Source organism: Eleutherodactylus coqui, chromosome 9 (genome assembly GCF_035609145.1).
Source record: "Eleutherodactylus coqui strain aEleCoq1 chromosome 9, aEleCoq1.hap1, whole genome shotgun sequence".
Taxonomy (NCBI): Eukaryota; Metazoa; Chordata; class Amphibia; order Anura; family Eleutherodactylidae; genus Eleutherodactylus; species Eleutherodactylus coqui.
The window spans coordinates 14,771,930-14,788,789 of NC_089845.1; the positions used below are offsets into that span (position 1 = coordinate 14,771,930).

General features: G+C 47.5%; 1 protein-coding gene across 1 annotated transcript in view; it reads right to left on the reverse strand.

Annotated features, from left to right (window-relative positions):
• Positions 1-314: 314 nt before the first annotated feature.
• Positions 315-16,860, reverse strand: part of COL15A1 (collagen type XV alpha 1 chain) — a 638,286-nt gene continuing 621,740 nt past the window's right edge. Inside the window, exons 38-39 of the mRNA XM_066579143.1 lie at positions 7,569-7,684; positions 315-4,771 (exon numbers count right to left, since the gene is read on the reverse strand). Coding sequence (XP_066435240.1) covers positions 4,555-4,771; positions 7,569-7,684 — 333 coding nt within the window. The 3' untranslated portion in view covers positions 315-4,554. The remainder of the gene's footprint in view (positions 4,772-7,568; positions 7,685-16,860) is intronic.

Genomic DNA, 16,860 nt, shown 5'->3' on the forward strand with positions numbered 1-16,860 from the left:
TCGTTCCCATCACTTTCTTGAATTGCCCCGATTTTCACAAATGAAAACCTTAGCGAGCATCGGCCATATACAAAAATGCTCGAGTCGCCCATTGACTTCAATGGGGTTCGTTACTCGAAACGAACCCTCGAGCATCGCGAAAAATTCGTCTCGAGTAACGAGCACCCGAGCATTTTGGTGCTCGCTCATCTCTAATGTGGACAAAATACAAGTCTGCTCATGTTTCACTCAATTGGTCGGCTCAGTACTAAAATTGTTTAAATATTGTTTATATTTGTAATTTCCATTAAATCTACTCAACACAGAACTAGAAATCATGTAAACAAGTTTAATTTTAATGAAAAAGATGGCCTACATAAAACCTGGTTATCTGCTAATACTTGATACATTTTGACATTATTAATTGAAATGCTGTGAATTTCTTAGTAGCAATAGAAGAATGATCTCTCAGCCATACAAAACTATATACATATGTGATAAAACCTCATTCTTCGTGGTTGTCATCTTGCATAAAAATCTGCATTTCCTTTATATCAATACAGCAATATTTTGGAATGTCAGGACAAAGAAATTCTATTTGCAATTCAGCAAAATAAGGCACATAAAAGAAACCCATTTTGGCAAGTAGAACACACATTAAAGGTGCCTTACAGAGGATGACTGTTGGAAGCATAAGCCTGTGTACATGCAACCTTAGTATTTCTTCAACATAAATGACTTCAATAATATGGGAGCCTTGGACACAGAATATGCATGCTGTGCTTAAATGGAGAAATCCTAGCAATTCCTCATAGTAATATGTCTCGCTTTTCTCCTTCATATTCAGTTTCTTATTGCAATCAAAAGTGTAATATATGTTCTAAAAAAAAAATCTATATGTGTCCCAGGAAATCAAGCATCCCCTTTACACATCTGTATCTAGATGTAAGACTGGGTTCACAAGGGAAGATTTGCCTCAGAAATTCCGTGCGGAATTTAGCTGCGGCAAATTCGCCTGCGGCCACTAATCCTGAGCTTGGCCAGCCATGTGGACGAGATTTGTGAAAAATCTCATCCATACGGAATGGCCAATCCATCGTGGCAAAGCCGGCGCTGCGGCGCGGATTCTGCGGCTGCAGCATGTAAATTTTTTTTACGCTGCGGCCACGCTCTTCTATATGGGAGCGCCAGCCGAAACTGAAAAACGCGCTGCCAAACTGCTACAAAACCCGCGGCTAAGTGCCGCGGGTTTTGAAGCATTGCTTTCCCAGCGGAAATCTAGTGTTTTTTCGCTGCAGCCAAACCCCGATGCACTGTGCAAAGCTTCCTTGTCATTTCCAGTATGTGTGTTGCACACACATACTTAAGGGTTAAGTGTTTAATAAAATCCAAAGCCTGCATCAGTTGTGTCATGTCATGTGGTAAGATGTATCAGTTATGTCATGTCATGTGGTATGAGAGAAGGTATAAATGTGAGTGCTTGAAAGCGGGAAAGAAGTACAGTCTTCCAACTTGTCTGCCACCTAAGTTCCACCTAATACAGAGCTACATGGAGGCACCTTCAGTCTCCCTGTGGTGAAGATTGAAGAGGAGGAAAGATTTCCAGAGCTGCTTGTAAGCTGGATGTAAATAGAGTGAGCCCCCAAGAGTGAGAGCACTTGTAAGTAATAACTGTTTTTCCAAGGCTAGTGCATAGGTACTAAGTAATCCTCTAATTTTCCTATACAACCGTCCAAGGTCTGGATCACCACGTAGAGGTACACCCTTTAATTGTCACACCCATGTGTCTCCAAGCCGGGGTGGAGGTACTGCAAGAAAAAGGTCTCCGTTGACACATGTGCGTCTTTGAGTTTATGACAGATGTGTGGAGGTACTACGTTCTGAAGTGAAGTAATTTTTCCTGCACTGTGAAGTCTATATTTGAACTGACTTGTATTATGAGTTTTTCAAGTTTTCAAGTAAAGTTTATGCCGAGCTCTAACCATTCCTAGAGACCCGTGGTACTAAAAACTGTCTGTAGCTGCATTTATTTTCCGCTGAGGATCGTACCAGTGTGTGAAGGAACAGTGGCATCACGTGTGACAGCTACAACCCCTGTTATCCTGTTTAGTGGGCATCTCCCTATCCCAGGGGTGTCTCAGGTGGCCTGCAGTGATACTCTGGCCTTGTCTGCGTGTGTTCCTCCAGGAAGGAATCTAGTAAGTGCCACCGTGACACATCAGCACTATATCCTCCCAGCTCCCCACGTATGTCAGGTGTCGGGGACGCCCTATGGGACGCTGCACTACAGAAAATGTAATGGATCAACAGGTAATTAACCAGTGTTGTATACCAGATTTGTAAAAGACATATGAGACACTTAAGAAACATGTAGAGAATCCTGTAAAACAAGCTTATTTGCTGTTTACTGTTATCATTTATGTTTAACGTTCCTTTTGGAGGGTGAATGCCCACGGACGGACTTGCACCACTTTTCCCATGGGGCGGAAATCCGTGCGTGAATTCTGCAGTGGCAAGGTTCTATTGAAGCTAATAGCATTCTGCCTGCCAATGCACACATGCAGAAAAAAAATCGTGGCATGTTCTATTTTACTGCTGATTTACACTGTGGGAGGGCTCCATTGATATCAAGGAATGGAGATCGCGGAAATCCGCGTGTAAAAACGCGATCACTCACTGACACTTATTTGTTTTGAATCGCAATACTTCCACGGCGTAAATCCACGGGCGTTTGTCGTATCGTTCATGGGCATGAGCCCTAAGTATAGTGCAGCACATACTATATATACAAGGGCAAAGCTGCAATAGCTTTGAAAGACTGTAGCATCCATCAAATAAGCTTACTGAATAACGATGAGCGAGCATGCTTGTCCAAGCTTGATGCTCATTTGAGTAGTAACATACTCGATGGTGCTCGTTACTCAAGCGAGCACCACGTCGCGTTCGAGAAAATTTTTGGCCCCTCCCCGCTTTACCACTTCCTGCTGTGATGTGCCAGCATGTGCACGTCTACAGCAGTGTCAGAGAGAGAGAGAGAACAAAAAAAAACACTCGGCACACGACAGGTCCATTGCAAAAATGCTCAAGTCTCACATTGACTTCAGTGGGGTTCGTTTTCAAAAAGAGCTCTCGAATATTACAAAAAGCTCGGCTCGAATAACGAGCACAGGAGCATTTTGGTGCTCGCTCATCTCTATTATTGAACAAATACTTCTGGTGAATCCTGAATCAATTTATTTTCTAAAGAAGTCGTATCCTTTTACTTCTTTTTCTATAATACCTACTTGTGATAAATAAATATATATCATATGATTGTATTTGTAGAACGCTGTGTAGTAGAGGTTACATATACCTCAGCAAGCCAGCTAATCTCTGCAATACAATCGTTGAGTTTAGGTTACTATGTCCCCAGGTGTAGCTAAATGACATCTCAACAGCCCAATGACAGTTGACAGTAATAGGAGTACATTTACAAGTTGGAAATAAATACACATTTTTTGCCACATGTAAATGTTCCCATAGTTGATAAATATAATAAATTACCAAATTGGTAAACTCTAGTTTACTTGGTCTAAATATGCAATAATATTCATTTATCGGTGGAAGTTATCATAACAGGATTGTTTTAATTCTGTTCATTTGTGTCATACCTTCCATTTGTAAGGTTTCTTTTACAAACAGCTGCTGTTAACAAGCACCGATCAGCAATATGAGCTGATTGGCACTCATTAAAGGAATTTGTAAACTGGTCAATTGTTGGAGAATAAATGGTAGCATAAATGATTGCTCGTGGCTTTAATCTTTGGGCAGCTGCTCATTTACAATATTGTCTGCAGCACATCCAGTTTACACGGGGAGTTGTTATCGTTTCTGCGTGCACAAGATGTGCGCAGCCAAAAAACTGCTGGTTTGATTACATGGGTCAATGCTTCAGATCAAGTGTTCATATGAACATTTATTCAGCTAGTCATTGGCCTTTGTAAAAGGACCTCAACAGAGACGTGACATTTTGGTAAAATCCAATTTTTGAAATGGATTTCAATTACGGTACTCATATTGAGGTCTGTTATGTTCCTGTCAGGGTTTTTATATCTATGATGGAAGGCTGCAATCTGTACGATTCCTGTGTTCCAAAATATCAAATTAAATGAGTGAAATGATCTCAAAAGACTTAACAGTTCCTCGAAATGAATTACAACACCTGTGTTGCAGTAGTATATACTGTGATCCATTCTGAAACTGAAAGCTATGCATGTACAGATTTGTTTTGCACCATTTCTATGTGTTTTGTTTTCTCAGAAGAAAACCTCTCCTTGACTTGAATACTTAAAAAATAGATTGCAGTGTAAGAACTACGGAGTTCTCCAGCCCACTGCCAAAAATATTAGCTGATCATTTACCATCCAACCTTCTTCCTTCTATGTAGCACCAAAGTAGAGATTGGAATCTACTTTCCACTGCAATTCTGTAATAAACGAGGTATGTTTTCTTTGGCTATAAAGTGTGCAGTTTGTTAAACAGTTCAGTATATACAGAAGGAACTTCAGTGTCTTCTTTTTTTCCTTCTGATAAAATTTATTTTCTCCTTCCATCCACAATCTGGCTATTCTCAATACACAGTATAATAAATTTATTAGAGCAGCTGTATGATTTCTGATCCAACAGCCTTCCATTCCAAAGTGAAGACGCCTGTCCACTGACTGCCATATCCGCTGTTCTCCATGCCTCACAGTAATTGTGAACTAGTCGAATGCCATTCTGGTTTGAGCCATGCCACAGAATTTTTTGAGGCCTGTAAACAGTAAAACAGCATAGAATTAATATATCGGATGTCTTATGTAAAAAAAGTCTTCAAAATGTGACCATGTCAGTTGACATGATCCTGGCTGACAAGGTGTATTATAGCTAATCACTATTGGAATAGCCTTAACAATAGGTGGGGACTATTGCTTTGTTTGCTAATTTCAGAACTAAAAGATAGATATTTTACATGTACCTTAATTATACTGAAATTCCAACTCTGCATATAAATGGATGCATATGTGTTAGTCCCATATTTATTTGTGCAGGATTAGAAGATAGGGGAGATTTTTTTTCTCCTAAAAGCAGCAATGCTCTTGTCCATGAGTTCTATCTGCTATTGTAATTCAGCTCCATTCACTTCAAGTCAAGCACAGACTGTGGACAAGAGTGGAGCCGTTTCTTTAAAAAAAAGTCCTTTAAGAATCACCTCTTTTAAGGAAATAATTGAAACACTGTTTTGCCATTTTGTGAGAAAATAGACCCTCAACATCTACTATTAATTGATTCTAAGACTACCTTTGCATGTTGAAAATATTGTACATTAAACTATAGCTACCATAGTTCTATGGCTATTGGTTCTATGGTTACTGGCAATTGATTTGGAAGACCCCAAAATGTCAGCCCAAAGTAATACAAAAGGAAGATTAAAGAAAATTAAGCAGCTAACTAATGAAGAAAGTTCCATTTAACAGTCAGAGAGCTGCTGTAAGCTGTAAATCACTTTCTATGTTAAGGACAGGAGTTTTTTCAGGGTACCAGAAAAATAATATGGAGCCGTCTTCACCTGTTACCCAAAGGAGCAGCTCAAGCTGAAGGTATAAGGTTTCCACCAGGCTAAGGGTGCATTCACACGAACGTATATCGGCTCGGTTTTCACGCCGAGCCGATATACGTTGTCCTCATGTGCACGGGGGGGGGGGGGGGGAGGCTGGAAGAGCCAGAAGCAGGAACTGAGCTCCCGCCCCCTCTCTGCCTCCTCTCCGCCCCTCTGCACTATGTGCAATGAGAGGAGGCGGGATGGGGGCGGGGCTAAATTCAGGGAATTAGCCCCGCCCCCGTCCCGCCTCTCCCCATTGCAAATAGTGCAGAGGGGCGGAGAGGAGGCAGAGAGGGGGGCGGGAGCACAGTTCCTGGCCCTGGCTCTGCCATCCTCCCCCCTCTGCACACGAGGACAACGTATATCGGCTCGGCGTGAAAACCGAGCCGATATACGTTCAAGTGAATGCACCCTAACAATGAGAGTTTATCAGTCAGATAGTCTTCCAACAACAAGTGAGATTACAGAAACTATTTAAGTAATACAACTACAGATGCAAGGGAGGAGTGTGCCCTGAATGCCATAAAAACCTCTATCAAAAACATCTATAGCATTGGGACCTCACCGCGCTCAGACCTATAATCACTCTCAGTCCTCATTAAGATAAAATACTGGGGACATACTATCAGGTTCAGGGTGCGGGCAGACGAGCGTAGGCGTATTTACGTTCGCACGAGCGCAACGTATAATCGCCCGAGCGATCGTTTTTCACCGATCACGACCAGAGCTAGAAAGCGTATTTTCGTTTGTTCCTACTTTGCAAACGGTCTTTTCGGTGATCGAATATGCGTTGGCGCATATTTCGGTCGCATATGTTCCGTTTTTTTTCGAATTGCCGTTTTTACGCGCCGTAAAATCGCCCATGTGAACGAATACATTCGAAACCATTGCCTCAGATGGTCACGTATATACGTTTGGTCGCAAAAATGCGCCGTTTATGCGCTCGTCTGCCCGCACCCTCACTGTGAAATCATAAACCACATAAGATACTGGTTCTAGCATATATCTGCCAATTCCCGAAAGGACTTTCATAATAAAAACTTGGCTAGAATAATAGACTATACATCTATATCAGTAAGGTATATTGAGTGGGAACCCAGTGGTGGCTAGACACAGCGGCATCGGGGGTCTTACATTACAAAGTATCAAAAGTATAAACACTAAAGGGTGCAAACCTTATACCTTCAGACTATATTCACATAAATCTGTTCCAAAATCAGCAGGTTCTCTGGTTATCACATAGTTGTGTTTAGGTAGTGGGTTCTGTGCATCATTTTAATTCTACAAATAAAAAGTTATTTTTCAACAACAATATTTTTGGTAGGTTCTCCAGTGATTTACTCTTCGATTTAAAAACCGATCTGTCTCCGTGAATAAAACTGTTCTGTATAGGCACTTAATTATGCATCGACGTCAGTAATACATGTGTTTTTACCAATGAAATGCCCATTGGGCTGATTTTCCAGCAGAACTGGACTGTCTGTGACACTGTATGTTGAATCTGGTATTAAGTTAAAATTGTTCAGGAAGGACCATTTTATGTTGAAAATATTGTATCATGAGGCCACTGTTATACCTAAAACTTCTCCTATTCTACTCAAATATTTTGTTTTTATTTCTGTTGTAGAATGGATGACTTACATTGTCTAACTTGATGCACAAAAAGCATATAAATCAGTAATTGCTAGCTAAGTCTTTAATCCAGCAGCACTCAGTTCCAGTCACCTATGCTCGCCCCATTATGGACTGGATCCAAGTCCACAGAAATCACAGAAGAATAGAACCGCAGGGCAGCAAAGTTAGGCTGCAAAAAGTCCAAACATCCACAAGGGGATGTGTCTTTATTCACTCACAATCGGACGATACAGCGACGTTTCGTCTTTGTCACGATTTGTCAAGTAATTGCTAGCTGTTTTCCTAAAAGATGGAGATGGAAACTTCTCCTGTTATATAAAACTGTCAAACGTACCAGGCTGGATCGGTCAAGACATTTCTTCCATCAAAGGAATAGATTGGAATTTGCATTGGGAAACGCCCTCCATTTCCATTAAATATAGATTCCCAGTTTTCAAATAGAACTTCACCCTAATAAAATATTCATTTTAATGAAAACATAATATACTTTGAGCAGATGAAAAAACATAGAAATCACTTATTCTGCTTGCTCTATTAGGGCTCACACCCACTTGCGGTTTTTTTAACGCTGCGATATCACTGCGGTTTTTTAACGCAATTGTCAATCTGACTTTCTAATGTTAAAAACGCAAGTTTGTGCTTTGGAATTTTTGTGCGATGCGTTCTTAACATTAGAAAGTCCCATTGACAATGGCGTGAAAAAACGCAGCGATATCGCGTGAAAAAAACACGCAAGACAAAAGGAAAGTGTGCAGAAGCCATTAGACAGAAAGCAATGGTGAAAATAATACAATCCACAAATAACCAGGTTGAAAGGTGTAAAGAATCTATTTTAGGAAGGCAATGTAATAACATCCAAGCATTCTTGTTACTGGTTAGTGGCTGCAAAAATGCCTTTTTAATAGCGACCACTAACGGGCTTTTTTCCAGTGTAAGGGTGTTTTGTTTTTTTTGCAGGAGCCTGGCACAGGAGCTCAGGAACTGGAGTTAGCTCTGATGCTGGCTGTTTAGATGCCTTGGTCAGTTTGATATCCTGTCCCCTATCAGCCCCTGCAATAAAATCACAGGGGGCAGAGGAGTTGCTATCTCACCCAAAGGCCTAACAATAAGTCAGCCATCTACTATGGCATACTGGTCCCTGCCAGAAGCAGGGCCTAATAGGCTTGAAAAATTCACTACAGTGCTGAACTATTCCTGTGTATGGTATGAACAATCCAAGTACAGGAAGTTCAAATCCCCTAGTGGGCCAAAAATAAAAAAAAATCTAAAAAAATTGAATGAAAATGTAAAAAAAAAAAAAAAAAAAAGCTAAAAGCTCAATGCATTCCTCTTTCTCCCTTACTATATAAAAAGAATAAGAAAGTTGGTATATTATTTAATCTGCATAGTGAAAGACATAAAAAACTATGAATTTTAAATCTCCGCTGCTGAAAGAGCTTCAGAGCAGTACCGGGAACCAAGCAGATAAGACGTTCCTGAGCCTCGACAGAGGAGAGGTAAGTATATATTTTTTTTTACACATGCCAGGGAGGATTTTGAGGGAAGGGCTTATATTTAAAGCCCTTCCTCAAAAATCCCTGTAGGGGTTGCCTGCATTCCATTGCTTTTAATGGGGCCACCGTCAGCCCCATTGAAAGCAATGGGAGAAGATCGCGATCCTCTGCCACAGCGGGAGGTGCCATCATTACTGAACACTGGGACAGTGCTCTCACAGTGTTCAGTGACAAGGGGACTCCCCGCAGGAATATTTACACGTACCACAGACCTATGCAGTGCACACATGTCCTATCATTTGCAGGTGCGTGCGTTTGCACACCTCTAAAACACGGACATTTGAACATATCATAGGAAACCAATGGTTCTAAATAGACGCGTGGTTTTGTGCGCACCTATGTATGCACATAAACACGCCCGTCTGAATGAGCCCTTAAAGCTGCTCCAGAATTGCAGTTTTTTATCTTGCCTCTAAAAAAAAAAAAAAAAAAAACCGTAATCAAAATTATCCCAAAGATGGTTCTGATGAAAACTACAGATCACCCCACAAAAAACAAGCCCTCATAGAGCTTTGTGGATGAAAAGCTAAAAATGTTATGGCTTTTGAAATTGAATGCACATATGAAAAAGCAACTTGTGCTCTGTAAAAAGGAGTTTTTGTGTGTGCAGTAGTAGTAAAATATATAAATTTGGTGTTGTCATAATCCTGCTACCCCCTCCCCCCCCCCCCGCCCCAAAGAAAAAAAACAAAAAAAACCACTCATGTTATTTACACCACACTGTGGAAACCATAGGAACAAAGCCCAAAGAACAATGATGGGATTTCACCCTGGCCCTTCAAAAATGTAAAGCTTAAACAATTATGTATACCACAAAACGATTAAAATAAAAATAGATCCTATCCCACAAAAAACAAGACCTAATACGACTATCGATGGGTTGGTCATTAAGGGGTAAAAATGCATTACTGCTAAAAAGAAAAATAAATTTAGTCAGCACTTCTTAGGCCTCATCTCCACTAGCAAAATTATATTGCAGATTCCGCAGCGGATTTCCGCTGTGGAATCCGCATTCAATTTTGTCCATAGGGATCCATTGGCCATCCGCGGGCAATTAAAGTGAAATTTGCACCCGCGGATGGCATTTTAATGGATTTGCGTTTTCTCCCGCACGTGAGAGAAAACACGACATGCTCCATTTTCTGCGGGTCTCCTGCAGGCTTCCATAGAAGCCTATGGAAGCCGTCCGGTCCCGCGGTACACTCGCTGCTGAATTTCTGCTCTCCGGCGCGAGAGAGCAGGACTTTAAAAGAAAAAAAAAAAAAGAGTGCACAGCGCATGCGCGTGGCACGTTGTCGGCGTGCCGAGCGCATTCGCCAGGCAGAGAGAAAGAAGATCCGTCCGCGACGGACAGGAACCGGCAGTGTCCGGACAGGTAAGAAAGATCTATTTTCAGGCCTCATGTCCCCAGGAAAGAAGGGTCACGCTTCTGCATGGATAAACTGCGCGGGCCCGATTTTCCTAGTGGACATGAGGCCTTACAAGCAAAGTAAATGCACAGGTGCATGTACTGCTTGGCCGAGACACACAGTACAGCCAAACACAAGTGGCAACAACACACTACAAATATTTTATTTAACCACTTAAGAATGCAGCCATTTAAAAAAAAAATCTTTGGTTTCTGCTTCCAACTTTCAACAAATTATAACTTTTTTCCCCCCAAAGTATCTGTATCAGGGCTTGTTTTTTTGGCGGGTTAAGTTGTATTTTTCGATAGTACTATTTAATATACCATATAATGTACTGGACAACTTTAAAAAATAAATTTGGAGTGCAGTGAAATGCTAAACAACACAGTTCTGCCGCCTTGAAGAGGGGTGGGAGGTGGCAGGGGTGTATGTTTTTACAGAAGATGCTAAGGCAAAAATGACATGACAACTTTATTCTGTGGACTGGTACAATTGCAATGATGACAAATTTATAAAGGGTTTTTTGTTTGATGTAATAAAACATAACATATCTTAAAAATACAGATTTTCTGCTGCCATATTCTAATCCCTATAACTTCTGTTGATATAGCTTTGCAAGTATGCACGTGGGTGTGCACCTGTGAGTCCCTGTGTGTGTGTGTGCCCATCAGTGAGTCCCTGTGTGCGTGTGTGTGCCCATCAGTGAGTCCTTGTGTGCGTGTGTGTGCCCGTCAGTGAGTCCCTCTTTATGTGTGCGCTCGTCAGTGAGTCCCTGTGTGTGTGTGCGCCCGTCAGGGAGTCCCTGTGTGTGTGTGCGCCCGTCAGTGAGTCCCTGTGTGTGTGTGCGCCCGTCAGTGACTCCCTGCTTGTGTGTGTGCGCTCGTCAGTGAGTCCTTGTGTGTGTGTGCCCGACAGTTAGTCCGTGAGTCCGTGTGTGTGTGCCCATCAGTGAGTCCCTCTGTGTATGTGTGTGCCCGTCAGTAAGTCCCTGTGTGTGTGTGCGTGCCCGTCACTGACCCTGTGCATGCTTGTCAATGAGTCCCTGTGTGTGTGTGCGCCCGTCAGTGAGTCCCTGTGTGTGTGTGCGCCCGTCAGTGAGTCCTTGTGTGTGTGTGCCTGACAGTGAGTCCGTGTGTGTGTGTGTGTGTGCGCCCGTCAGTGAGTCCCTGTGTGTGTGTGCGCCCGTCAGGGAGTCCCTGTGTGTGTGTGCGCCCGTCAGGGAGTCCCTGTGTGTGTGTGCGCCCGTCAGGGAGTCCCTGTGTGTGTGTGTGCGCCCGTCAGGGAGTCCCTGCTTGTGTGTGTGCGCTTGTCAGTGAGTCCTTGTGTGTGTGTGCCCAACAGTTAGTCCGTGAGTCCGTGTGTGTGTGCCCATCAGTGAGTCCCTCTGTGTATGTGTGTGTCCGTCAGTGAGTCCCTGTGTGTGTGTGTGCCCGTCAGTGAGTCCCTGTGCGTGCTCGTCAGTGAGTCCCTGTGTGTGTGTGCGCCCGTCAGTGAGTCCCTGTGTGTGTGTGCGCCCGTCAGTGAGTCCTTGTGTGTGTGTGCCTGACAGTGAGTCCGTGTGTGTGTGTGTGCGCCCGTCAGTGAGTCCCTGTGTGTGTGTGCGCCCGTCAGGGAGTCCCTGTGTGTGTGTGCGCCCGTCAGGGAGTCCCTGTGTGTGTGTGCGCCCGTCAGGGAGTCCCTGTGTGTGTGTGCGCCCGTCAGTGAGTCCCTGTGCGTGCTCGTCAGTGAGTCCCTGTGTGTGTGTGCGCCCGTCAGTGAGTCCCTGTGTGTGTGTGCGCCCGTCAGTGAGTCCTTGTGTGTGTGTGCCTGACAGTGAGTCCATGTGTGTGTGTGCGTGCCCGTCAGTGAGTCCCTGTGCATGCTTGTCAATGAGTCCCTGTGTGTGTGTGCGCCCGTCAGTGAGTCCCTGTGTGTGTGTGCGCCCGTCAGTGAGTCCTTGTGTGTGTGTGCCTGACAGTGAGTCCGTGTGTGTGTGTGTGCGCCCGTCAGTGAGTCCCTGTGTGTGTGTGCGCCCGTCAGGGAGTCCCTGTGTGTGTGTGCGCCCGTCAGGGAGTCCCTGTGTGTGTGTGCGCCCGTCAGGGAGTCCCTGTGTGTGTGTGCGCCCGTCAGGGAGTCCCTGTGTGTGTGTGCGCCCGTCAGGGAGTCCCTGTGTGTGTGTGCGCCCGTCAGGGAGTCCCTGTGTGTGTGTGCGCCCGTCAGGGAGTCCCTGCTTGTGTGTGTGCGCCCGTCAGGGAGTCCCTGCTTGTGTGTGTGCGCTTGTCAGTGAGTCCTTGTGTGTGTGTGCCCAACAGTTAGTCCGTGAGTCCGTGTGTGTGTGCCCATCAGTGAGTCCCTCTGTGTATGTGTGTGTCCGTCAGTGAGTCCCTGTGTGTGTGTGTGTGTGCCCGTCAGTGATTCCCTGTGCGTGCTCGTCAGTGAGTCCCTGTGTGTGTGTGCGCCCGTCAGTGAGTCCCTGTGTGTGTGTGTGCGCCCGTCAGTGAGTCCTTGTGTGTGTGTGCCTAACAGTGAGTCCATGTGTGTGTGTGCCCGTCAGTGAGTCCCTGTGTGTGTATGCCCGTCAGTGAGTCCCTGTGTGTGCCCGTCAGTGAGTCCCTGTGTGTGTGTGCCCATCAGTGAGTCCCTGTGTGTGTGTGTGCCCGTCAGTGAGTCCCTGTGTGTGTGTGTGCCCGTCAGTGAGTCCCTGTGTGTGTGTGTGCCCGTCAGTGAGTCCCTGTGTGTGTGTGTGCCCGTCAGTGAGTCCCTGTGTGTGTGTGTGCGCCCATCAGTGAGTCCCTGTGTGTGTGTGTGTTTGTGTGTGTGTGTGTGTGTGTGTGCGCCCATCAGTGAGTCCCTGTGTGTGTAAGCGCCCGTCAGTGAGTCCTTGTGTATGTGTGCGCCCGCTAGTAAGTCCCTCTGTGTGTATTCCTATCAGTGAGTCCCTATGTGTGTGTGTGCATGTATGTGCCCATCAGTGAGTCCGTTTGTGTGTGTATGTGCGTTTCAGTGAGTCCCTGTGTGTGTGCGCCCGTCAGTGAGTCCCTGTGTGTGCCAATCAGTGAGTGTGTGTGCCCGTCAGAGAGTCCCTGTGTGTGTAAGCGCCCGTCAGTGAGTCCCTGTGTGTGTAAGCGCCCGTCAGGGAGTCCCTGTGTGTGTAAGCGCCCGTCAGGGAGTCCCTGTGTGTGTAAGTGCCCGTCAGTGAGTCCCTGTGTGTGTAAGCGCTCGTCAGTGAGTCCCTGTGTGTGTAAGCGCCCGTCAGTGAGTCCCTGTGTGTGTAAGCGCCCGTCAGTGAGTCCCTGTGTGTGTAAGCGCCCGTCAGTGCGTCCTGGTGTATGTGTGCACCCGTCAGTAAGGTAAGTCCTTGAGTGTGTGTGCCCGACAGTTAGTCCGTGAGTGTGTGCCCGTCAGTGAGTCCGTGTGTGTGCCCATCAGTGAGTCCCTCTGTGTATGTGTGTGTCCGTCAGTGAGTCCCTGTGTGTGTGTGTGCCCGTCAGTGAGTCCCTGTGTGTGTGCCCATCAGTGAGTCCCTGTGCGTGCTCGTCAGTGAGTCCCTGTGTGTGTGTGTGTGCGTCCGTCAGTGAGTCCCTGCTTGTGTGTGTGCGCCCGTCATTGAGTCCCTGTGTGTGTGTGCCCGTCAGTGAGTCCTTGTGTGTGTGTGTGTGTTTGTGCCCGTCAGTGAGTCCCTCTTTATGGGTGCGCCCGTCAGGGAGTCCCTGTGTGTGTGTGCGCCCGTCAGGGAGTCCCTGTGTGTGTGTGCGCCCGTCAGGGAGTCCCTGTGTGTGTGTGCGCCCGTCAGGGAGTCCCTGTGTGTGTGTGCGCCCGTCAGTGAGTCACTGCTTGTGTGTGTGCGCTCGTCAGTGAGTCCTTGTGTGTGTGTGCCTGACAGTTAGTCCGTGAGTCCGTGTGTGTGTGCCCATCAGTGAGTCCCTCTGTGTATGTGTGTGTCCGTCAGTGAGTCCCCGTGTGTGTGTGTGCCCGTCAGTGAGTCCCTGTGCGTGCTCGTCAGTGAGTCCCTGTGTGTGTGTGTGCGCCCGTCAGTGAGTCCCTGTGTGTGTGTGCGCCCGTCAGTGAGTCCCTGTGTGTGTGTGAGTGTGTGCACCCGTCAGTGAGTCCGTGTGTGTGTGTGCCCGTCAGTGAGTCCGTGTGTGTGTGTGCCCATCAGTGAGTCCCTGTGTGTGTGTGCCCGTCAGTAAGTCCCTGTGTGCGTGTGTGCCCATCAGTGAGTCCTTGTGTGCGTGTGTGTGCCCGTCAGTGAGTCCCTGTGTGTGTGTGCGCCCGTCAGTGAGTCCCTGTGTGTGTGTGCGCCCGTCAGTGACTCCCTGCTTGTGTGTGTGCGCTCGTCAGTGAGTCCTTGTGTGTGTGTGCTCGACAGTTAGTCCGTGAGTCCGTGTGTGTGTGCCCATCAGTGAGTCCCTCTGTGTATGTGTGTGCCCGTCAGTGAGTCCCTGCGTGTGTGTGCGTGCCCGTCAGTGAGTCCCTGTGCATGCTTGTCAATGAGTCCCTGTGTGTGTGTGCGCCCGTCAGTGAGTCCCTGTGTGTGTGTGTGTGTGTGTGTGTGCGTCCGTCAGTGAGTCCTTGTGTGTGTGTGCCTGACAGTGAGTCCGTGTGTGTGTGTGCGCCCGTCAGTGAGTCCCTGTGTGTGTGTGCGCCCGTCAGGGAGTCCCTCTGTGTGTGTGCGCCCGTCAGGGAGTCCCTGCTTGTGTGTGTGCGCTTGTCAGTGAGTCCTTGTGTGTGTGTGCCCAAGAGTTAGTCCGTGAGTCCGTGTGTGTGTGCCCATCAGTGAGTCCCTCTGTGTATGTGTGTGTCCGTCAGTGAGTCCCTGTGTGCGTGTGTGTGTCCGTCAGTGAGTCCCTGTGCGTGCTCGTCAGTGAGTCCCTGTGTGTGTGTGCGCCCGTCAGTGAGTCCCTGTGTGTGTGTGTGTGCCCGTCAGTGAGTCCTTGTGTGTGTGTGCCTGACAGTGAGTCCATGTGTGTGTGTGCCCGTCAGTGAGTCCCTGTGTGTGTATGCCCGTCAGTGAGTCCCTGTGTGTGCCCGTCAGTGAGTCCCTGTGTGTGTGTGCCCATCAGTGAGTCCCTGTGTGTGTGTGTGTGTGTGTGCCTGTCAGTGAGTCCCTGTGTGTGTGTGTGCCCGTCAGTGAGTCCCTGTGTGTGTGTGTGTGCCCGTCAGTGAGTCCCTGTGTGTGTGTGTGTGCGCCCATCAGTGAGTCCCTGTGTGTGTAAGCGCCCGTCAGTGAGTCCTTGTGTATGTGTGCGCCCACTAGTAAGTCCCTCTGTGTGTATTCCTATCAGTGAGTCCCTATGTGTGTGTGCGCATGTATGTGCCCATCAGTGAGTCCGTTTGTGTGTGTATGTGCGTGTCAGTGAGTCCCTGTGTGTGTGCGCCCGTCAGTGAGTCCCTGTGTGTGCCCATCAGTGAGTGTGTGTGCCCGTCAGAGAGTCCCTGTGTGTGTAAGCGCCCGTCAGTGAGTCCCTGTGTGTGTAAGCGCCCGTTAGGGAGTCCCTGTGTGTGTAAGCGCCCGTCAGGGAGTCCCTGTGTGTGTAAGCGCCCGTCAGGGAGTCCCTGTGTGTGTAAGCGCCCGTCAGGGAGTCCCTGTGTGTGTAAGCGCCCGTCAGTGAGTCCCTGTGTGTGTAAGCGCCCGTCAGTGAGTCCCTGTGTGTGTAAGCGCCCGTCAGTGAGTCCCTGTGTGTGTAAGCGCCCGTCAGTGAGTCCCTGTGTGTGTAAGCGCCTGTCAGTGAGTCCCTGTGTGTGTAAGCGCCCGTCAGTGAGTCCCTGTGTGTGTAAGCGCCCGTCAGTGAGTCCCTGTGTGTGTAAGCGCCCGTCAGTGAGTCACTGTGTGTGTAGGCGCCCGTCAGTGAGTCCCTGTGTGTGTAAGCGCCCGTCAGTGAGTCCCTGTGTGTGTAAGCGCCCGTCAGTGAGTTCTGGTGTATGTGTGCACCCGTCAGTAAGGTAAGTCCTTGAATGTGTGTGCCCGACAGTTAGTCCGTGAGTGTGTGCCCGTCAGTGAGTCCGTGTGTGTGCCCATCAGTGAGTCCCTCTGTGTATGTGTGTGTCCGTCAGTGAGTCCCTGTGTGTGTGTGTGCCCGTCAGTGAGTCCCTGTGTGTGTGTGCCCATCAGTGAGTCCCTGTGCGTGCTCGTCAGTGAGTCCCTGTGTGTGTGTGTGCGTCCGTCAGTGAGTCCCTGCTTGTGTGTGTGCGCCCGTCATTGAGTCCCTGTGTGTGTGTGCCCGTCAGTGAGTCCTTGTGTGTGTGTGTGTGTGTGTGCCCGTCAGTGAGTCCCTCTTTATGGGTGCGCCCGTCAGTGAGTCCCTGTGTGTGTGTGCGCCCGTCAGGGAGTCCCTGTGTGTGTGTGCGCCCGTCAGGGAGTCCCTGTGTGTGTGTGCGCCCGTCAGGGAGTCCCTGTGTGTGTGTGCGCCCGTCAGGGAGCCCCTGTGTGTGTATTCGCCCGTCAGTGAGTCCCTGTGTGTGTGTGCGCCCGTCAGTGAGTCACTGCTTGTGTGTGTGCGCTCGTCAGTGAGTCCTTGTGTGTGTGTGCCTGACAGTTAGTCCGTGAGTCCGTGTGTGTGTGCCCATCAGTGAGTCCCTCTGTGTATGTGTGTGTCCGTCAGTGAGTCCCTGTGTGTGTGTGTGCCCGTCAGTGAGTCCCTGTGCGTGCTCGTCAGTGAGTCCCTGTGTGTGTGTGCGCCCGTCA